The 24,457-nt window shown below is 28.1% G+C and overlaps 1 protein-coding gene across 3 annotated transcripts in view; it reads left to right on the forward strand.

Moving 5' to 3' along the window:
• The window catches only part of LOC107439384 (ecotropic viral integration site 5 ortholog), a 130,312-nt gene that overhangs the window by 1,795 nt on the left and 104,060 nt on the right, over positions 1-24,457 (forward strand). Inside the window, exon 1 of one of the 3 annotated variants that reach the window (XM_016051959.4) lies at positions 18,396-18,627. The exons of 1 other annotated variant lie outside the window; for it this stretch is intronic. In XM_016051959.4, coding sequence (XP_015907445.1) covers positions 18,611-18,627 — 17 coding nt within the window. In that variant the 5' untranslated portion in view covers positions 18,396-18,610. Of the gene's footprint in view, positions 1-18,395; positions 18,628-20,242; positions 20,406-24,457 lie in introns of those variants that run through there. One more of the 3 variants, XM_016051961.4, reaches the window with a different exon arrangement.

The raw sequence follows: 24,457 nt of genomic DNA on the forward strand, positions 1-24,457 counted from the left end.
ATGTTTGAATGGGACATAAGTTGTAGTTCATATACTTTTTTACTGTTTTATTATTTAAGGCTTATCTTATTAGTTAAGGTTTATGTTTAAATTTAGGATGCATAAACACTTACAAATTATGTACATAAATGTACTGAAAATATGATACTGTGTATATCTCTGAAGTGAGTGCAGTTTATCCACTAAACAAGATATATAAATTGCCTACAGTAATGAATAATACACACATTGCCGTTCATTAATTTTTTTATAGTTTTGTTTTTAAGACATGTTGTATTTCTCTTCATGTTGTGTTTTTTAAGTTTATGAAATCCCCCAATTTTTTTTTAATTGCATGTGCATCTTAAAAGTACAATATTGCATCCAATGAACAATTCCACAGAAAGTTTGTTTTCAAGGGTGGGTGGAATGGAGAGAGGTACAATAATTTTCTAAAGGCCTGAGTCTGCTGAGAGCTTGGTCAAAATTTCTTATAAAAAAAATGTGGTAGGGTGACCCGGGGTAATTCACGATCACTCTGTTTCTGGGGTAAATAATGATCACCTAAGTTTTATTTGAAAAAAATTATTTTTTTTTAAAATTTGAGACATGGACAAGAATGCTTGTACACTTTACTAAAGTATAACTACATTTACTTAATAATAGTTTTTTATTTAATCTAACAAAATAAGTATCTTTTAAACTGCTTTCTGTATTTTCCATTTCAAAGATGGGTTTCAAAATGTGCACATTTCTGCAAAGATCCCCCTCCTTCTCTTAATAATAAATATTTTGAGTTACTTTATTTTTCTTTGATATGAAAATAGTGTAATCTTTTGTTTAATTGTTTCACATTTACTGTAAACATTATAATTGATTATGGAAAACTATATCAAATGTTGCCCCCTACAGATGGGGTAATTATTGATCACTGGGGTAATTCCTGATCATTGTCATTTCTTTTTATAAATAGTATTAAAAATAGCTAATAAATAGCTGATTGTCTTTTCTTAAATAGCAGTTCATATTTATTAAGTGGAACAACTATAAAATATATTTTAATTGTAATCACAAAATTTGTTTTTAACTGTATACAAGACAAATGTGTTCTGATTTGCATCATTTCTGGTTTGTCTTACCTTGCTTCTATCTTAATTTTATGTGTGTTCATTGTTAGAATAATTTTTAAGTTTATAAATTAGCCGAATATAAATATGGTGAGAAATTATAAGCCCAAAAAGGAAACTAAGCCTCTAGAAAGCAAGATGATTGATGACTGATTGATTTAATGATTAAAAATGAAAATTTCAGGGTGAGAGTTGTTGACATACCTTACTTAACTTTACACTCTCACTTAATGAAGTTACAAAATCCAGCAAAAGAAACCCATGAGTGAACTCTTTCTTATGTTTCAGCAGAACATGAGAATGAGTTGGCTGCTTGCCTAAAATGTATGACATGATGCATAGATTTTTGGAAAATTTAAAGTGTTAATCTCTATTCTTGCTTTTTAAATAAATCATTTTATTAGCTCCTTAAACATATCTTTTTGATTTATTTGTTTGATCTTGATGCCTTATTTGTTAATTACCATTGTATAATTATTTTTAAACAGCTCCTGTACTATAAAAACTGGTGATCAGTAATTACCCCAGAAGTGATCAGGAATTACCCCAGAAATGATCAAGAGAAGGGGTAATTCCTGATCACTAAAAATTTAAAATCTTTTAAATTCTAACTAGATTTTCAAACAAAAGAAGATAGCATAGAACTCATCTCATATAGCCTCAAACTTCCAATAAATATTAAAATTCTATCTTGAATAGTTTTTTCACAAAATAGATGTTTGCATTTTTTGATCAGGAATTACCCCAGGTCACCCTACTTTTTTGAAAGAAAATTACGAGAATTCCTTTATATTATCTATTTAAAGACTACAATTTTGAACAAGGATTTTCAAAACTTTTACAGAATATAAACATTGAGCTTCTTGCACTTTGAGGAACGGGCCTCAGCCTTGCCACTCAGATATAATATTTATGTATTTGAGTTGCAAATGAATTGTAGTTCATTTACTTCAGATTTATTTTTAGGACAGACTAGTTCATGTTTTTTTTTTTTTTAATTGCAAATGCTTGCTAATAATAGTGTTTCCTCTGGTAAGGGTAACTTCTGTGAGGCAAATTGTAAGTTATTTAATGTGTTTTAATAGAACATAAATTGGAGAAGTGTACGCAAAACAAATGCAAAGAGTTAGCTCTACAGCTGACTAATTTAAATCGGCTAAACAGTGTTTAAAGTAATCAAAGAAATGATAAGTGTATTTCATTTTTAAATTGAAGTTTTACCTCCTATTCACTCCCCTGGCATCTTTCCATCAAACTATCAAATACTTGTGACTATCTATAAATAAGTATTTATTTGAGCTAAGTTCTGATGATGTCAGGGAACAATATTTTGGTCAGATAAGAGTTTTTACAAAAGCTTGATTTGTAGGTTTGCACCTTTTTGAGAAAAAGTAATTGAAGTTGAAGACAATTATTTGCAAAATAAAATGCACTTTACTATACACTTTACTGTGTCAGTCTTTTTACCAAATAATATTAGCTAATGCTAGATATTATGGACTTTAAGTAGATGTCCATCTGAAATTTGAATATTTAATTCTTAATCCTTTAAGTGTAAAAGATATTATTTTTGTGTAGTGCCAAAAGTCACAATAATAGCATTCTTCATCTATTATTTCTGGCACTAGCGTTACTGTTTTCTTCACAAATTTAAGCCTACAGGGTTCTAAGGAAGAAAAAATTTATTTATAATGTTAGGAAAAATAGCAACTCTGAACATTTTGTTTAACAAAAACCCCACACATTTTAATGCTGCAGTTTAAAACTATTCCTTGTTTTAATACTAAGTTTAAGGGAGTTCTACTATTTACAAATGTCATATTTTCTGACTTTAAGAGCACACAACTCTTAAAATCAAAAAGTTTTAATAATATTTAAGTGATTTCATTAGTTTAAAAAATTAACTAATTTTAGTGTTATTAAATATGTTACATTCGTAGCAGCCAGTTATTATTTTTTTTCTAAAATAATTTTAAATTTCTTATACGTTAATAAAAATTGCAGTAAGTGTAAATGATGCCAAAAGTTATTTTAACAAAAATGCCTGACTTTTTTTTAGTCGAGAGTTTTATGCTTTTAAAGTTTGCAAACGTGACATTTGTAATTGGTGCAATTGCCCATAAAGCAATAAGCATGTCTTTAAAAACGAACTCAACGAAGAAAAAAGTTTAATTTTTTAAAAAAGAAAAATTATGAGCTACAGAGTTTTGCTCATTTCCTCCCCCGCTCTTAATCTTATTTTTGTATATTGATTTTAAACAGGTAGTCATTTTTAACGTAAAAATTATTTCTCAAAAAATCCTCAATTTCTTAAAAGAAAAAAAATCCAATGAGAATTCTACTACAGTTAGACACGGTAAGGCAATAGATTATGTTTTTATGGCACTTGTATTTTTATGATGTATGGAGAAAGAATGAAATATGAAAATTTCTTAAAGAAAAATGCAAAATAAATTTCAATCCATGCATTTGTTATTTATTATTCATAATGTATCATACAATGTTTTGCAAAAAAACACTCTCTCCTAATTTTTAACAAAAAAACGTATATCCCTGGAAGATACACTTTGTTTCATAAATCACATAGTAACAAAGTTAAAAACAATAAAAAATGTGTTGTATGCTTCACTCATCTTTCGCTCCTTGGCACGGATGCTTGAATCGGATTAATAAGATCCTCCTGTTTCGCAACAAAATTTATCATTTGCGGAATCAATTTAAACCTGCATCCGAAATGGATCGTCTGCAGGCGCTAAGTTGTGATGGTTCGATAACTTCCATCTGAAGAATAAGAGATGTGAAGAATTAAAGAAAGAATTCATTAATTCTCCTTAGCTTCTACTTAAAGAAAGATGATCTGAATGATTCAGCTTATCTTTTTTTTGTTTAAACAAGCGAGTTTCCTCGCGTAAGCTGTTTCGCTTTGAGTTATCCCCCCCCCTGTTTTTACGATTTATCGAAATGCAGATTTATGATTCAATATAAATAGATTTTTTTATTTTCTTCATTTAATTTATACATATATATGAATAAAAAATTTCTTTTTTTTTAAATTTTCGTTTAAAATTTTAAATTAAATCAGGGTTGTTTAGAAGAAATTTGGGTCCGTTAACGGACCCTTCACAAAATATCTTTTCATGAAAACGGACCCTTCACAAAATATTTTAACTTAAAAACGGCCTCTTCACAAAATATTTTAACTTAAAAACGGCCCCTTCACAAATTTGTTTATCTTCATTATTGTTTTGTTAATCGAATAAACCCTTCCCAGGAAGGTGGGGGGGGGGGGGAGAAAGACATATGTAAACGAACTAAATTTTATCTTTGGCAGACGCTTCTTCCTTTATTCGTCGGAAATGAATATTCTGCGTTCAGCAGTATAGGCTAAATACCAAATATTTATATGTTGCCTAGTAGCTGCAATTGCTGTTTATTTTTTAATTAATTTTTTTAATTTTACAGTGTTGAGCATAATCTTGTATGTCATTACAATTTAAAAACTCCTTGTAAAAGTTTTTTTGCAATAACGGACCCTATTAGCACAAATTCACAAAAGCGGTCCCTGGTAGAAAGAATGTGACTTAACGTTTATTTTATACACACAAATTCCGAGTAATTTTTTCACAATTTTACAAAAATGGACCTCTTACAAAATGTCTGGACAGACCCCTGATTAAATAGTACTTAATTTAAATATTGTTTATAAAAGTATGGAGAATTTTTTTTTTTTAATGAAATGTAAATTTTTTTTCTGCGTAATTTCCTTCTTATTTTCTATTTTTTATAGCTTTTTCAGAAGTACAGTTTTTATTTTTTGAAATAAAAGGCATGAAATTATGTATGTGTAACTCAGATTCATGCTTCACAATCATTAGATTTCTTCTTTAAAAAAAATAAGTAAATAAATAATTTTCTTTTTCTTTTTAAATTTTCAGTTGAATTGTACTTAAATTGAAATTACCTTTATAAAATTTTGGAGCGAAACTTTATTTATTTTTTCTTTTTTTATGAAAAGTTCACTTTTTTACAGTTTTATACAAAATTTTAAAAAGTTGTATAAAGGTATAAAATTATCTATGTTTTCTTTAACTTCCATTTAGTATGAGTATTTACGTATAATTTAAGGTTTATAATAATGAATTAACGAATAAACCTAGCTCGTTATCATGCGCCCCACATTCCGTATATTTGTGAAATTTCAGAAATTTTTTCTGAGTTAATTTTTAAATTATGAGAAATATATTTCCATGGTGCTCAACTGTTACTTGTAATATCAATTTTCAGAACTTTTTATGTTTTTGTTTAGAAGTTGTAGTTATTTGAAATGTTTTGTGTTTAAACGGGCCTTTCCTCAACTTGTCGTGAGACGTCTGAAAAATAAATAAAACGAAAATATTTCAAAATTCGTTAGAAAAAAAATTAAATTAACTGCACATAATAATTTAAAAATACCCCGAATTACGTTTCTTATAAAAAATTACTTTTAAAATTAAAATAAAAGGGAGCAAACTCAAATTTCATGCAGACTTTTTAAAAAAAATTTCCTTGTACGTTTAATTACATTTTGTCTACGGTTTTACACAATATTAAAGTATTTCATTAGAATGTTCAAAAGTACTTTAAACTCATTAAGTTTATAATCAAAAATTATTTAAGATATTTTTATTAAAGACATTAGAAATAATTGAAATGACATTCCTGAATCGAACGGTAAGCCGAATATTCGATATTCAGCCAAAATCAATATTTCATTTTAAACAATTTTATTTTTTTAGATGCAACAAAATTTTTATAAACTTATTTTTGTTGTCGAAATTATATGTCAAAGTTATATTCCAAGTTTTTCTAAAGAGGCATTAAATTTAAATAATGAAATACCTATGTCAACGGTTCCCATTTTTTTTCGGCTACGTAACTCTAAATAATCAACCTTCTTTCGGTAGAACCCCGTTTTAATAAATTAATTTATTGGTGTCAGAACTCGTGATTGGTTATAAGTACAACTCCTGGAACTCCTTTTACTCGTCTACGGAATCCCAGGGTTCAGCGGGATACCATTTGGGAACCCTTGCTGATTTATATGCTATGTATTTATAGCAATCGATAACCGCAGTGCTTTTGTATTTAGGTTTTTTACAACTTTTTTGATCCTAAAATCATATTTTTCAAATAAGTTTTAAATTTTTAATTGCTCTTTTGCATAAACATCTAAATTATTTTTAATGCAAGCTACACTTAAGTTCCATAGATACCAAATTTGAATTTTTTTTGCACTCTTATGATATTGGGCGTCATATTCCATATCCTGTGTTCCGATTTTGTATTAAAATCATTAATTAAAATTAATTTATTAAAGATAGAAAAATTGTTCAACAAGTTGAAGGAATTAAAACCCCATAATATGAAAATTGATTCTCAATATTGGGTCATTGGCTTGAAGTGACCGATTTCTTAGAGAAAGTAGACACGAAAAAGAAATTCTGAATATTTAATAAAGTCAGTACGCTTTCTGTCATCAAGTTGAACTGGTACTTATGTTAATCTTAAGTTCAACGTTGCCTGTAGGCAGTAAAATTTGATTGATAGCTCTATTCATTGTTAGATTATTATCCAGAAAAATAGTCAAGTTGGTGATAAAAATGGTGATTTGTTCCTTAAAGACTAGAAGCTCTAAAAGATTAAGGAGAAACTATTTTCCAGAATGGTTTCAAGTCTGAGTGTGAGATTATGTTGTTTGAAGATATCCCGGTTGGAATTCAAAACTTATAAATTTTATTTTAAGGAATTATATAGAATATCAAAACGAACATTTTTTATAACTCTTTTTCTTTGCTCTTTTTTTTAATATTTATTTATTTTTGCCTCGTGTAATTGCAGATTAATGTGATCAATAATTGGGGGGGGGGGAGTAATGTGAGTAACTCATTGATCTATAACATTAAGATTGATTAATTTAAAAGGCAACTGTCTTCAACGCGTGTCGCCCATCAGACGGTGCAGAAAGCTGGCACGGTAAAATGAAAAATCCTCTGTATTCATCCGAATTCGTCAACTCAAAATTTCATTTATCTTGTTATCCAAAAAAAATAATTAGGTTAAAAAAAAATCATTCCATAGAAAAAATCAAAACCGTTCCCATGACTTAATGTTGAAAAACAAGCAAATTTTATTAGAAAATATAAATAAATAAAAAACATTGAGAAGCAGGTTAGAAATGACATGTAATTACTTATTTTATGTCATGGAAGTGCGTTGTATTTCATTTGGTTTTAAACTCATACGAATTTTTGCATTCACCTCATATTTCTTAAAAAATGTTCATTTTCTTAAAATATTTCATATTGCCTTTAAAAATTGATGAATTTAGCATATATTACAGGGCATATTTCTAATTATTAGCCAGTGAATTAGCTAAATATCGCCAATTTCAAATCTTAACAATTTTTTATGATAAATTTTTTTCCCATAGAAAACTATTTTACGTTAATTTGTTTCAGGCTTATATTATTTAGACCAACTTCTAATTGCGCGTCTGCCGAAAATTACTGTAATAGAATAAACAATACTGATATGTTTTGAAAAATTAATTTCGATGTAATTTTGAAAATCGAGTTAAATATATATATTTCTTCTCTGTGGAAAAAATCATTCGCCAAAACACAATTTTATTCCAAATTTACGATTTTTTCGCATTTGGCGAGGTGGCGAATGCTGTGCGCGGGCTTCTAGATAATTGAATTGGCGTTTAAATATTCTCCGATTTAGAGTTTTTTATGTTTGGAAAACAAAAAATGGAAAATTTTCGGAACAGAAAAAAATGATCACCCATAGCAATAAGTGATTTTCAGACGGGAAAATATTTTCATCATAGAAATACTAAATACTGTTTTATCTTCTATTAAAAAATAAATAAAATATTTTCCTCTCCGTTGATAAATTCACATTCTTCCCACGTCATGGCCGTGGCAAAGAGCACGTTTGAAATTATTAAATTCAGCAGAACCAAAATTAAATTGAAAACCTGTTTAGAACGTCAAACATGGAGTTTCTTCATTGAGCTAAATAAATAAATGTGTGAAGCTGGTAATAATGTAAGGAAAGTTTTAAATACCTTAGTAAAACCAGAAATTGCTTAGTTTTCGACGGGAAATTTTTTAATAATTACAATTCTAAATGGCTGATATTTGAAATGGGAATATCAGAAACTAAAGTTTAAGAAAGTTAAGAGCTAGAAAATCATGTTAAACAATTGCAATCATTCTTTCCTTATTCAAATATTAATTAATAAAATATTCTATGGTGAAAATGTCAAAAACACATCTATGATGCAAGTGTGAAATACTACAAAATACTTGTTCTTAGATTTAACGCTTTTTAATTCCATATGATTTTAAACTATTGAAGCCGCCAGAGATTTAAAATGTTTGGAATCATATTGTTATTTCTGTAACTCATTTGCTGTGTATAAATCAATTAAAAATATGTCTGGAAACTGAAAATAACTAGAGTGCCTTCAGTGAACACTAAGGCACTCTAAAAATAACCATAACCGAAATTTGAAATGTATGTTAATAAATTTAAAAAAAAGTCAGTTTTAAGACAGTAAGAACAACAGAATCATGCGAACCTGTTCCAATTATTCTCTTCTTATTCAGATATGAATAAATATATAATATTCTATCGGAGAAATTTTAAAAACATATCTATGATTTAAGTATGAAATACTACAAAATAGTTCTCCATAGATTTAATGCTTTTTAATTCCATATGATTTAAAACTCTTGATGCCGACAGTGATTTAAAATGTTTGGAATCCAATTGTTATTTCAGTGAATCATTTACTACGTAGAAATGAAATAAAAGTATTTCGGTGAACTGAAAATAACCAAATTTTGAAATTGTAATAAATTTAAAAAAAAAATTCTGAAGTTAATGAAAGTTAAGAACAACAAAATCATACACACCAGTTGTAATTATTCATTTTCTTATTCATATATGAATAAATATTTAATATTCTATCGGAAAAATTTCAAAAACATGTTAATGGTGTAAGTATAAAATACTGCAAAATACTTGTCCATAGATTTAATGCTTTTTAATTCCGCTCTTGAAGCCGGCAGAGATTTAAAGTGGTTGGAAATAAATTGCAATTTCAGTAACTCATTTGCTACGTGGAAATTAAATATAAGTATTTCGGGAAACTGAAAATAATTGAATAATTGAAAGAACCATTTTACCCAAACGATGAATGGACTAATGTCTTTCTGTAAATGACATCACTCGTCTTTTTGACCTCGCAACAAGTTTTTAAAAACGCATCCGCAGGAAATGCCTTTCCATGATTACTTTCGTGTACGTTGTCTGGTTGCCGCACGAAATACCTTTTTCCGGCTCTCTCACCTTGTGTTTACTTTCTGGTGTTTTGACGCTCTGGGGCTCTTCTTCCTATTTGTAAAAATAACGTGGTTTAAAGGTCAAGACCTCATCTGATTTACCTTTATACAGTTTATGAATTTCTGGAAGTAATTTCCGTCTTGCATATTTTCTTCTTGCTATACAGAGGAATTAAAATATGTCCGTTGAAATTTGTCAGTGGCGCACGTAATTTGATTTGTGTTAACCAAGTTGTAGGCATGCTCCTAGCCAAACTTAGATAAAATGAAAAACTATCTGCGAACGCAAAATTACCAGAGAAAAACTAAAAAATGAAATTTATTTGTTACCAGTTTTTACTCCGGTGAGCCGCCCAATGAGACAATCTAACGTGACCCACCGGTGGGTCACCCCGGCGTGAACGTGTTAATCTTAATCTTAGGAATTACTCTTGTTCTTTACTAATTAAATCTCTTCTGTACTAATTAACTCTTGATCTTTAACCTAACTAATGAAATCTCTCTTGAAAGTGTTAATTAGTTCACTAATTCTCTACTAATTTACACTTCAACCCTTTCGTCGCCACCTCATTTTAGCAACTTCGTTTGTAAATCGTTTGTAAATTTAAAATTTTTTTTTTTTTAAATTTTCATAGAGCTCTATATTGATTCATAAGTTAGGTAAGAAATCAAAAAAGCTCGAAAAATTTTTTTCAAATGTTATGCGCAAAAACACTTTTTAAATAGTTGAAAAAATATCTGAAATTTAAGTAAAAAAAAAAGAAAAAAATGTGTAGGTAGGAAACATTTATCCACAGAATGTTATCACCTTTTTAATTAAAATATCGATGCGAGATTTTATTTAAAATGTGTGAATATGAATCTCAATATGTGATTTTTAAATCACGCGAATACGAATCTCGATATTTAATTTTAAAATCGCATAAATACGAATCTCAATGATTTTAACATCGCTTTAATCTGAATCTCGATGTTTTTAAAATAGCGTGAATACAAATCTCGATGTTTGATTTAAAAACCGCGTGAATACGAATGTATAATTTTTAAGTCACTTGGACATGAATCTCAGTGGCTTTTTCATCCAGTGAATACGAAACGCGAGGTTTAATATAAAATCGTAAGAATAGAAAACACGAAGCGCGACCTTAAATAGCTTAAATAGGAATCGTGAAGTGTGATTTGAAATCATGGAATGTAATTTTAAATCGCTTTTGCATTGGCAGAAAAAGCGTTAAAAGGAAAAGTATTTTTTTTCTCGCGAATTAAAAAAAGACAAGTTTTTTTGAACAGACGATTTATTATTTTTTTTAGTTATAGTAAAAAATCTTCCACAATGGTGAAAATTTTTCCACGAACGGCGTTCATGTATATTATACGGTTCTGCCACCGAGTATTATGTAGGCATGTATTTTTTAGAGTAAACATTTACTCCTAATTTGACTTAAAATGTTGTGCATAAATCGATTCTTAAATTGGTGCTTTTTGAAAATGAAATTTTTAATCCAAAACTTTTTATTCATAACGTGTATAAAAAAAAATAAAATAAAAAGAATTAAACGTCCGAAATTGTCTTCCGCAAAATTCAAATGCTCTTTTAATATTTCTAGATGTTTCTGTATGTATATAAGAAGATTTGCTTCCGATATTTTCCCTGATGAAAAAGGGAGATAGCTGAGAGAATTTTGAAACAAGGATCGAATGTATACTCTGATCATTGAATTAAATTTATACTGTATTGATGAGACTAAGCCTCCTTCATCTATAATCTTCTTAGAGATATATATTTAATCAGTGTTATATCTTATCTTATTACTAAAAGAAATTCATTGTTTAAAAAAAAAAAAATCTGAAAAGGCGAGAGAAATTGTAGATAACATGACGTTAGTATAGTAATTTTGATAACATGGTGAAAATTAATGACGTTAGTGTTCATTTATATTTTTTGACTTAAAAAAAATTCTCGGAATATTTTTATATTTTTTTTCTTAAGTTTTTGGGTGTGTAGAATAATGCATGAAAAGTATTTTTTGACTATCGAACGGATGAGAGTTATCTTGATTAGCAGACAGTTATTGGTTGCGGGTACAAATATCTTATCTTCGATTGCGTTCTTCCCTAATCCAAATTTTGAAACTATGACCAAATCTTGGAGACAATTCATTCGATATTGTTTTTGTGTATAATTTATGCACGTTATGTATTTCTCTACATAGTATCGTAGAATTTTTTTATAGTATATTTTAGACACTTTCCGCCATTTTCATAATTTTTGGTTTCTTTTTTTTTTCTTTTGGCTTCAAAGTCTGACTTTATAAGTGATAAAATAATTTAAATGACAAAAAAAAAAAAAAAAAAAAAAAAAAAAAAAAAAAAAAAATTGCCTGCATTGTTAAATGAAATCTAATAAAAAATATTAATATATTTAATAAGAGCCATGGCAGCTCAGGGGATAGAGCACCACCCTCTCAATGAGCACCCCCTCAAATTTTCTTCCAATACTTGATTCAGGAATTCCTTTGTCTTCTGGATTGGGTTGAAAATGACAGGGCTACGGAGTTGAGCATTGGTAGTCATAAACCCCAAAATTAGCTCGGCTGTTCTTCAACGACGGTTATAAAATACAATATGTTTATAGATTTTGTAACTATTATTTTAAATTTCTTTAACTTAGTTATCTTTTAGAATTCTCCTGGCGGTGTCCCTTTTTAAATTTTTTGATGGAGTTATTCATTCTTTATAAAGCACAGTCAAGATTAAGAGCAATGTCCTTAGAACTTTGATTTTTTACACAACTTTTTTATTATATATAAAATTGAGTTTTTAGTTGCACTACTAGCTAATAAACCTTGAAATTGGGTTTAAGTTCTCCGTTTTACTTTCAAGTTCAAGAAGTGCAATTTCTGAAAGTGTACATTTACTTACCCCTTCTTTCCAATTTACTGCGTGAGCAATTTTGGAACTTTCCTTATGAGTTCGTATTTTCCTTTGTTGGTGGCTTTATGTGTTTTTTATAGTTTCGTTTACTGCTGAATAAATGAATGATTTATTGTTCGTTTTCAAAAAAACAAATGTTGTTTATGTGAACTTTCAATGCAAAAGGAGCATTTTTCTTGGAAACGCGCGATTGTGGTTTTCTTTAGTGAGAAAAGCGTTTCTGCGAGAGTTACGGATTCAAAGAAATTCGATTCATGAGACTGATTATTTAATTGTTTATTAATTATTCGGACGTCATTTATTGTGCTTATTTTCTGAAATTTTTATTGTTGGGAAGGATTTTTTGTAATTAATTTGATATTTCCATTACATTGATTAGTATATTTTTTTAAAAATTTGTAAGGAAAAAAGAAATTAGCTTAAGAAATACAAATTATGTGATTCATTCAGAAGAAATAAATGCGAAGTAACTATACTCGTTGTCGAAACTTGTAACAATTCAATTAGGGAAAAGTTATATTTTTTACCTTTAAAAATTTCACTACAAATGTTAAGATAAATATCTGGCTAGAGCCGATCTTTCTCTTTGTTATGTTTGAGTGACATCTACTCTTGCAAACATGTGAAATAAAGAAATAAGGATCAAAAGAATGGGAGTTCGAACCCCGCCCGCCCAAGAAACCCCGGTTTTTAATACAAGTGGTGACTGGTGCACGTTAAATTTGTCAGGGTTACAAAGTTCCCCAAATTCCCGTAACAATTCAAAACTCTGAGGGTACTGAATTGGAGATTGATCGTTCTTTGCTACAGGTCAAAATTACGATCTGAGGATGAGTGAATGGATATATCAATTGGCTGGCCCTCTAAAACTAGCTGTGACGTGTGTGTGGCTGAAATTGTATTCTTGGCCATAGATGACGCCACTGAAAAATAAAAAACGCACCCTCTGCCATTAATCATTTAACTAATTAACTTTTATAAATAGTTTAACTAAAATTAATTCGATAAATAATTATATTATTTATTACACAATTTTTTGTTCTTTAGTAAAAGAAAAATAAGTAATAAGTAGGTTGAACTCCGACCCACCCCAGGGGGGTATACGGAGATAAAAGTAAAATTATTACAATAAAATTTCTCTAAAAACTAAAGTTACAGTAAAATTTCGCCAAATGACAGTGGTGGTGATCAGTTAAAAGTGGATTAACAATAACGCTTGACAATTAAAAACATGTGTTAAAGGCAATGAAACCCAATAGCGCCGGTGTAAATGTCGAGAATTAAATGATTATAATAATAAGGAAACAAGAGATAAAAAATCTCAAAACTAAAATCAATGAAAGCTAAAAGTCCAAATAGTAAATGTCTAAAAGTAAAAGCCTGACTAGAAGTCTATGAAGTCTAAAATCAAAAGTAGATAAAAATTCAAAATGTAAAGCTAAAAGTTGATTAGTAAAAATTAACGATGACATGCTCTATTGTTGGTTCATGACTGGGGTCAGTTGATCTGGGGCTAGAATGTCCTCGACGGTAAAATAAAAATAAAAAGAAAACTGTTGGAGATTGATCTAAAACTAGCTGTGATGTGTGTGTGGCTGAAATTGTATTCTTGGCCATAGATGACGCCACCGTAAAATAAAAAATGCACCCTCTGCCATTTATCATTTAACTTTTATAAATAACTAAAATTAATTTTATAAATAATTTAACTAAAATTAATTCTATACCTAATTAATAATTATATTATTTATTACATCATTTTTTGTTCTCTGGTAACAGAAAAACAAAAATAAGAAGAAAACTTTTGGAGATTGATCTAAAACTAGCTGTGACGTGTGTGTGACTGAAATTGTATTCTTGGCCATAGATGACGCCACTGAAAAATAAAAAACGCTCTCTCTGCCATTAATCATTTAACTAATTAACTTTTATAAATAATTTAACTAAAATTAATTTTATAAATAATTTAACTAAAATTAATTTTGTAAATAATTTAACTAAAATTAATTCTATAAATAATTATATTATTTATTACATCATTTTTTGTTATCTGGTAAAAGAAAAACAAAAATGAAAAGAAAACTATTGGAGATTGATTTAAAACTAGCTGTGACGTGTGTGTGACTGAAATTCTATTCTTGGCCATAGATGACGCCACTGAAAAATAAAAAACGCACTCTCTGCCATTAATCATTTAACTATTTAACTTTTATAAATAATTTAACTAAAATTAATTTTATAAATAATTTAACTACAATTTTATAAATAATTAATAATTATATTATTTATTACATCATTTTTTGTTGTCTGGTAACAGAAAAATAAAAATAAAACTATTGGAAATTTATCTAAAACTAGCTGTGACGTGTGTGTGGCTGAAATTGTATTCTTGGTCATAGATGACGCCACTGAAAAATAGAAAACGCACCCTCTGCCATTAATCATTTAACTAATTAACTTTTATAAATAATTTAACTAAAACTAATTTTATAAATAATTTAACTAAAATTAATTCTATAAATAATTAATAATTATATTATTTATTACATCATTTTTTGTTCTCTGGTAAGAGAAAAACAAAAATAAGAAGAAAACTATTAATATCTAAATAACTATTTCATATCCACTCGTAGATTTTAAGTAGTGATGATCATGTTTTAAGCTCTTTTTATTATGATACTTAATAATATTTTACACCTGACCCATTTCTTTGTTGGATGCAAAACACCTAATGGATTATTCTATGAAAAAGCAAACTATTTTTTGCTTTTAACTTTTTAGCATAACCTTTTTTGCTTTTTAATAGCGATTTTTTTTGCCTCTATTATTCTCCAGAACTCCATAATTAATAGGCCGTTCAATAGGTGTCCATGGTCATTATTTCCTGTTTCTTCATAAAGCGTGGAATCCTTTTGTTGAGGAGAGAAAAACTGAAATATACAATCCTCTCTCATATTCCACGTTCACTGAAACCGTGGATCACGTCCTACTAGCCCTTTTTTCCCTGAATGTGAATTATTCATGGATTGAGCTCAACTCAGCCCGTTTCTTCTTTTCTTCCTCTGCTTGCTTTTATTTTTCTCTTTTACTATTTGATGTTTCAGATCCAAAAGCAGAGAGCTGGTTAAAAGATCTTGGAAGAGTGCTTTGCTTTTTATGAGGTTAGGTCTTCTGGCTTCCGAAAGGAAATTGGACCGATCGCTTTCTTTGAGTTGCTGATATTTTTTTATTCTTACTTTGAGGAAGGCGATAAATCTTATTATGATTTCCAGATTTTTACATGTATTAATGAAAAAATATATATTGATCTGTCATTTTCTTCAAGTGATATGTTGCATTAATTTATTTATTATTTTAAAAAGAGTTACAAAAAATGGCTTGACGTGCTAGGCTTTAAGGGACTATTCTCACCATATGCGAATGAGAATATGATTGGCGAAATTTTCGTGGGTGAATATATTTCACCAATCAGGTTCTCATTTTCATGCAGTGAGAACGGTTTCTAAGACTGGTAGAGTAGTAGAATATCAGACTATATTATAGAATTCCATATAATAAAATACTAGAGGCTTAACAAACTAGAATTAGTAACAAATTATTAATTCTAGTTTTGTTCTAAATGGTATTAGTGCTTTGCAAATAAAAATGTCCAGTTGCTTCTGAAAAGCTTTGAATCTCTCATATTAGCTTCTAAACTTTCTTTTAAATTGACATATATGATGAATTTTTACCAATTTGTATCCCCTCTTTTTTTTATTAGTTGTGATAGTTAGTTATTTTAATACTGTCATTGTGTTGATAAATCGTGAGATACCTTTGGTACCACTTTAAATTTTAAGTGAGCCTAATGTTAGGATAATTTCTTTTAAATTTTGAGTATATTTTGAAATTCCGAAATGTGTTTGTGTAATACTAGAATAAAACGTGGCTTTGGAGAATATGTTTAGATAGGAGTTTCTTTGCACTCATATTATTATTTTTTTAAAATTTTATTTTTATTTTATAACCGTTGGTGAACAGCTGACCTAATTTTGGGTTTACGGCTTCCAATGTTCAACTCCATAGCCTTGTAATTTTGAACCCAGTCCAGATGACAAGGGAATTCCTGGATCAAGTATTGGGAAAAATTTGCCTTTGTGGAGGACTTATTGATAGAACTAACTCGCATTTTAGAAGAAAACTGCGAAAACCTCCCGTGGTTACCCTGACGGCAAGGGGACTCTTACCCATGTTCCATCTACCACTGAGGATATTTTACACCAGCACTGTGGTCGGTGCAAGCCATCGCTAGGATTCGTACCCGGTCACCTCATTGGAAGGTGAGCGCTCTATCCCCTAAACCACCACTCCTCCACAATGTTTTTTGGAAGGGAAAAGAAATCCATTTTCAATAACTTTAATTTACAGAAGTAAAAGCATGAAAAAGAAACTACATTAAAATTCAATTTTTAAAAAAATGTAATTAGAAAATTGTCATGACAAAAGTGCTGTACTATATTACAAGTCGACTTATTTGTAATTGTAATGTAATTTTGATAACTGAAACTTATTAATAGAGCAACGTATTAAAAATAAATTTTATAACTATGAAATTCAATGAAAGTTTTTTAAAAAAAAATCTCATATTAAATTGAATTATCTTGTAAATTTTTATGTTGAAAATTTCTTTAAAAAAAATATCATTTGATTTAAATCAAATGTAAAGAAAAAAATCATTTGACCTAAGTACCGTGTCAAACTGATTTAAATAAACGAATCCTGTACATTTTCAATTTTGCTTTATTGTTATGAAACTTTTTTCAAAAATTCTTCGATTTATCTTGTTTAGTTTTCAATGCATTTGCTTAACACAATAACTAATTTGATTTCTAAATTTTATGTTCATAAATGCAGAAAGTTCCATTTCTGTAGGTTATCAATTTTACTGTTAACTATAGCCACTTCATTAAGTTCGCACATACATTAAGTTTAAATATGTAAGAAAGTAAATTGAGTCGTATACAAGGAATCTCTTCAATAATTAACAAAAGTACAAAACCTAATTTTAACTTAAATTTTAAAACAAATTATTATTATCTTATTTAGTTTTGTACACATGCTTCTTTTTATGTTACAAATATTCTGTGAAAGTTTAAAAATAATTGAATGAAAATTGTTTCTTAATATTCAGGAGTGGCCCACAAAGGTCTTAAAATATTTCACTAAAAAGTTAGCTAAAAATATAAAAAAGTAATTGTTTAGAATGCCTTAAACTCTAAGTAAAGCTTTAATTTAGCTGAAAAAAATAGACTGAAATTAATAACTGAAAAATATTTTTCATATTTTTTGCAATTAAGAAAAATTGTTCTAATACGAAATCGTTAATTTTCTAGTTTCTTACTTTTTTTTCCTTTTTTTTTTTGTAACTTAGACGAAATAATATTTTTTTGCTTATTTTTGTAAATAGCTGACTATTTTTGGTCTCAAACGATATTCGTTTTTGAAAAACTTTGGATTCCAACCCTTCCCAATATAGAATACGCAGCTTGGAGATAGAAAAAATTTAACAGTTGAGAATATTGATTGACTGTTATGCACTCCTAATCAATTATACCATAAATATAGGCAGTAATATTTTAAAAGATAAAAAGAGACTATGAAAAACAAACAATCTTATTATATAAAAAATTATTTTCAGTACGTAATTATTTATACTGTTATGCCAATTTAAATAAAATAAGAGCAGTGTTAGATTATCACTGTACTCTAATAATTTTCTCTCTTCTTCACTTTTGTAAGTTTGAGGTGGTTCTTAAGACACCTGTTAAGGCATTAAATTGTATATTTCTGTAGTTTAAGAATCCCTTCAAAGGACTTTTGTGAGAATAATTGCTGGGGCGCCGAATTGAAAGCAGGGGGCGAACGCTGGCGGTTCTTTTACATGCCAAACCGCCTCTTAAATCGTCGCCAAGCCCAGGGCCTTACAGTTGCAGTGACCGGATTCTCCGCCTTTCTTCCTACTTACCTGCTCTTATGGGAGAAATGAACTCACATGTAGAAAGGATGGTTGTAATCTAATGATGTCATTACTCGTGGTTCTTGAATGGTAGATGCTGTGTTTCTCTTGGTTATTGCTTAACATTTGTTGATGTTTCGGAAACTGATAATATAAGCAAGACTCTATGCGCATGGATTTAGATGGGTCTTAATCAAAAGTGAGTTTTTTCTTCATTGTTAGGATTTTTTTACTCCTTGCTTGTTTGGAATTAGAGAATTTTTTCATTTCCGATCTGTTATTTTTCTCGGTTCAATTTTTATTAACGTTAAACTTTATTTAAGTGAAAATTTTTAGTTTAAAATTTTAGAGTTCCTTCTTGTACTACATAACGTTCATCTCATAGCATTCTGCTTGATAAAAACGTTGTTGAATCTTTCCTTAAATTCTATTTAAAATTATTTATTTATCGTAAATAATTTCCCCACCATTCTGTTATTAAAGAGTACTCCAGTATTGTATTCAGTGGAATATTCTTGAAATTATAATTTACTAATTGCCTATTTACTATGTTAAATTAAGATAATAAGTAAGTGTGTAATAATTTAATGTAAAAATATGTGATGTATAAATCAAATTAACCTATTTAACTATAGTTTATAAAAGCACTAGTTTCTTCCTTAAAGAATAGTCTCAAAAAAGGTCTAGAAAATAATATAAAGCTGCTGAAATCGGATACCGCATTTGTGTTATATTTTCTAATATTGTAGACATTTAAAAAAAATAAATATTGGTTTTGTTTTCTCGCGATGTTTAATCAGTTATTAAACTGAAACATTTTGAGATATCTGCTAGTATTTCTCATAAAGTATTCAACCGTTAAATTTGAAAATGTTTGCACGTTCTTTAAGTTCATTTTCTCTTTTGTGGAGCTTAGAATATTTTGTTCTGCCAACATTTTGATTTTTATACCCATTTTAATGTAAATTTTATATTAAATAATTTGACTTTGTGTAATTACCAAGTATAATTTTATAATAATTTTAAAATAATTCTTTTTGTAATCATTATACATTTGAAACATTCCTTCGTTGTGAAACCGTTGTTGTGAGACGATTGATTCTAAACTACGTAGAAAAATTAGCAAAATAATCTTTTTAAAATATTCAAAATTAACGGTTTAATTATTTCATTTTGTTACTGTCATATTTTCGTCGTTTGTACTTGAAAAATAAAAAGCCAACACGACTTGATTTTTTTCCTTATAAACTTTTTTAAATTGTAATTTATATTTAAAACCAATTTTTTTGACTAAGATGAATTAAATTTTGATTTTAAAATTCAATTTTTTTTAAAGAAAACAAAGATGTTAAATGTTTTCTTAAAGATACTGAGATTTAATGCAAGAACATGTCTATTTATATTCTTTAAAACATTCAGATTCCCAGGAAGATAAGAAAATAACATATATGTATTATAATTGCTAAGTCTTAACTTAAAAGTGTATATATATATATATATTTAATGTCTTTCTCTATCATTTTATTTTGATGTTTGATTCTGTTTGATTTTTCTAAAATGATTAAGTCTTTCCACTAATATTGATGCGTGCTGTTAAGTGATAATAGTATGAGTTATTGTGTTGATAAATGTTTTTTTCCCTCTGATTATTTGTTTGTAGTGCATATTTCCATTTGTGACTCTTATGTTTACATTGTGTAAAGTCAATATCACACATTATTAAAAACGCATTAATGGAGTTTTTAAATTATAAAATTATCTCGAATATCTTATCTTTTATTGAGATAAATGCTAATACGCTTTGAATGTTCGTAATAGTGAAGGTTTATGTTTTGGATCAATCTCTTTTTAGTCGTTGAATGTCATATAGTTGATTTATTGTTAGATCAGGATTTAGCGAACTTTTGTTTTTAATTCCATATATTTGGTTATTTTTTACTTTACAGACGCTATAACTTACTTTACTTGAATTTTATCGTAAGTATATTAGTGTTTTTTTTTAGTTATATTTAGATTAGTTTACTTTATTTTTTTTAAGTTAGCTTATATTTTCCTGATTTAAATTCATGGTTAGTTGAGCGTTAACTTTTAAATTGATATGAATTGTATTTACTTCGGACATAGTCATGATTTTTACACAGCTCTATGCGTTTAAAATCCTCTTTTTTTTTTAAAAAAAAATCTACAATAGTTTAAACATTTTTTGTATGTATGATATTTTTTACTGTAATTTAATGCAACAAACTTACATTAATATCTAGTTTCGTTTGTAAAAGGAGCATTATTATGTCTAATAACACTCATAATTAATGTTTCATGTGGAAAAAGGTAATTATTTCAATTAAGAAAAAGCCAACGTCTATTTGATGGTTGGCATTCCTGTAGCTGTCAATTGAATTGTTCCTGATTTTTAGATGTTATTTTTATATTTAAAGTGATAGTAAAACATTTACTTTTCTATTTCATTCTTAGATTTATAAATATAATTAAGATGTTAGATTAATCTAAAGCAAAGCATTGTTTTATTCTTTATAATTGTTTTTTTAATTAATATTTTATTACCACTTCGATAAATCATTTTTGGAATGAAAAAAATTGGCAGGTATGCATTCTGTCAGAAAAATTCCCCTATTTTTTCCATGAAATTGGAAACAAATTGAAAAAAACCCGAAAGAATCTGTACAAGTAGAAAAAAAATTGAAAAATAAAAAACCGGAAAGAATCTGGACAAACTGGAGAATAAAAAACTGGAGAAAATGGAAGAAACTGGATGAAATATAAGAAACTAAAAAATACGAAACTAATACAAGTAAGAAAAAAAACTATAATTTTAGACATAATTTTTAAAGTCTATATATCATATTATTTAAGACTCACTTTGCGTATTCATACTTAACAGTATTTGATTAAAAAAAAAAAAAAAAATCGTGCACAGCTTGTAATTGTGGCCATTTCAAAATTACCAATAGTATGCTATTTTTAATTTTTCCCGATGCGTTTTTTTCGTTGCGTATATGATTTGTTAATTTAATACCATTAATGAAAATTTACTATGTTATTTTAACGGTTTTTCTATATAATTATAAAATTAAATGTTACTCTACTCATTTACATAAAATATTTTAAAATTATAATTATAATTTTTTAATAAATAATTAAATTTATTTTTCTTTAGTTATTCTTTCTTTTATTTAAAAAATGACATAAATAGCTTGAAAATTATTAATATTATTTGAACTAAATTGCAATCAAAACTGTTTTAATATTTAATATTTCTTTTTGAAAAAGTATCTTTAATTTCTTTCATTTGGGTCGAACGAAGCTAATTTCTTCCAGTGCGGTACCTATTTCTTTCTAGAATTTTTTTTTTCCGCTGTGGAAGAAACTTGCCATTGCAATTTTCATTTCTCATTGTTATCGAGGACAAAGATAGTTAAAATTAGTTTTTGTTTTTAATGACACTTGGACAAGCCACGCTTGCCCCCGCCATTGACCTTTTTTTTGTTAGTTAACATTAAAAGTATTCAAAATGATTGTATTATTTAACTTTTCATTTAATCCAGGGATCTCTTGCCTTTTAAGGGCCATATTGTCTTCTCATATAAGTCTCAAGGACCCAAACCACGCATTTTCATCTATTTGAATCCCAATTGTATGATGTCTTGAGTATATAAGTTTACGGTATACGATGAGTTGCATACCCATCAGCTAGCTCATCATACTGTAACTTTGCTTTGGAACTAGCCAGCGAATAAAATCTCTGTGAAAAAAAAAATCCGTGAATTTATTTAAATGAGATATATCGGTTACCGTTTTCCATCTAACTACTGTTTAGTTAGATTTACTCTCGATCTATAATTTTAAAATGAAATCAAAATAAAATGTGGCAGGCTAGACACCTGGCATGACGGGTCTGCTACAGCGGTTCGAATTAGTTATACCGACTGACTGTATTTTGGTGACATACCTAATTAAAACTAACTAGTTGAGTAATTTTCGGTATTTTTTTTTATTTTTTATTTTAAAAAATGTTAGCTAATCCTGATTTTTATTCATGATTAGTTGAGTGTAACATTTTAAATCGTTATATGTCGCGTTTACTCGAACTGATTTACAATTCTGACTCAGTTCAATGCGTTTAGAATTTTTTTTAATTTTTTTTTTTATTTAACTATAGAATAGTTAAGTCTAATTTTTTAAGACTCATAATTATTTTTTTATTTTATTTTAATTATTTTTTATAATTGATGTGCTTACATTTGTGTAAAGGTTAGCAAATGTTTTGTGCATAGAATGTTAATAAATTTAAATAAAGAAATTCATTATAAGGAAATCAATATATAGTTTTTTTTTGTCATCGCCATCGGTGAGACAATATGTGCAGAACCATTAAAAAAAACTTGTATTCAAATCATGGAACTTTTCATTTTAAAATGCGTTTAGAATATTTTTTTTCCATACCATCGGAGCAAGTTTAAATACATAGAAAATAAATTCATCATTCTATTTTATATATTTCTTTCTTTCTAATCATTTAGAGCATATAAATATTTTGCATAAATAAATCCATGTAAAAAAAAAAACTTTTAAAAAATATTTATAATTTTGCATTTTATTTAATAATAAATTTTGAATTGTCAGATATACAATTTTTTGCATTATTTTAAAGAATATAATTTTACTAGGCAAAATACAAAATTTGAGCAAAATCGGTGGAATAAGTTCCTAAAAATCGAATTTTAAATATCTGAAATTTTTGAAATTCAATTCCTCACGAACTATTCGACCGATTTTGCTCAAGTTATGTATTTTGCCTTGTAAAGTTATAGCCTTTGAAATGATACAAAAATAGTGTACATTACAATTTAAATTTTTTCGACCTTCATTAAAAAAAATAATAAATATATACTGAAAGTTATGTTTTTCATGGAATCATTTTTAGATAAACTAGTTTTATAATTGTGTGCAAAAATTTTTCAGTTTTTTGCTTAAAAAGTTTTCGAGATATGGCGAAATAGGTAAAAAGTAAAATTGACATCATGGGTTCAAACTTGGGGCCGCTTTCTTGACCAAACTATATGGGGACCATAATCCCTAGATTGAAGCTACCCCCCATATCTTGGGAGTCAGAAATCCGAATACGTCGAAAAAAAATTTGTATGTTTATTCAGATAAAGTAAGTTATGGTGTCTGATTTCGTAACTTAAAATATCGTCAGCATTTATTAATTAGCTTATTCGAGGTCACCCCCTTGAGTCATTGTGATTGTGTCCTAGAACGTGAAGATCTGATTAAAAAAAAATCCGACAGAAGTTAATCTGGGCGGTCCGTTTTTTTTTGCGCACTGTACATACGTACAATGTTTATACACATTCTCTATTTATATACTTTTAATTTATGCCCTATCATATATATCATAATTGGAATTCATAATGTATACGTATACTTAGATTACTGGTAATCAAGATTGCATGTAATTATTACCTGTAATCATATATTTTGATAGCCTGTAATCTGTATACTTTGATTACTTAAAATCATAATTACATATAATCATATATTTTAATTTCTTGCAATCATGATTACCTGTAATTGTTTCTTGATGTGATTGCAACTCTTCATCGACCATAATAAATCAGATTACTTGTACTGATCACTAGATCCATGATTACTTATAATTGCAATTACAAGTAGTCAATTACATAATACTAATTATCGGTAATAATTTGCAGATGTAATCGAGTATTGTAGTTGACGCCCAACTCAAATGTAAAAAACGGAATTAAAGACTATGTCCATTTTCTTAACGCGTATTTTAATCTATCAATTTTTGTAATGATGTCCATTTTTGCAATTGCGCGTTTCGAGGTATGTCCATTTTCGTGAACGCGTATTTCCCGTTATGTCCATTTTTGTAAACACTCATTTCGAGCTGCGTCCATATTCGAGAACACGCATTTCGAGCTGTGTCCATCTTCGTAAGCACGCATTTCGGGCTATGTTCAGATTTAAGATAAAGTTCACCGACG

The sequence above is a fragment of the Parasteatoda tepidariorum genome, chromosome 10 (assembly GCF_982258835.1).
Source record: "Parasteatoda tepidariorum strain Cologne lab strain chromosome 10, Ptep-v5.0, whole genome shotgun sequence".
Lineage (NCBI taxonomy): Eukaryota > Metazoa > Arthropoda > Arachnida > Araneae > Theridiidae > Parasteatoda > Parasteatoda tepidariorum.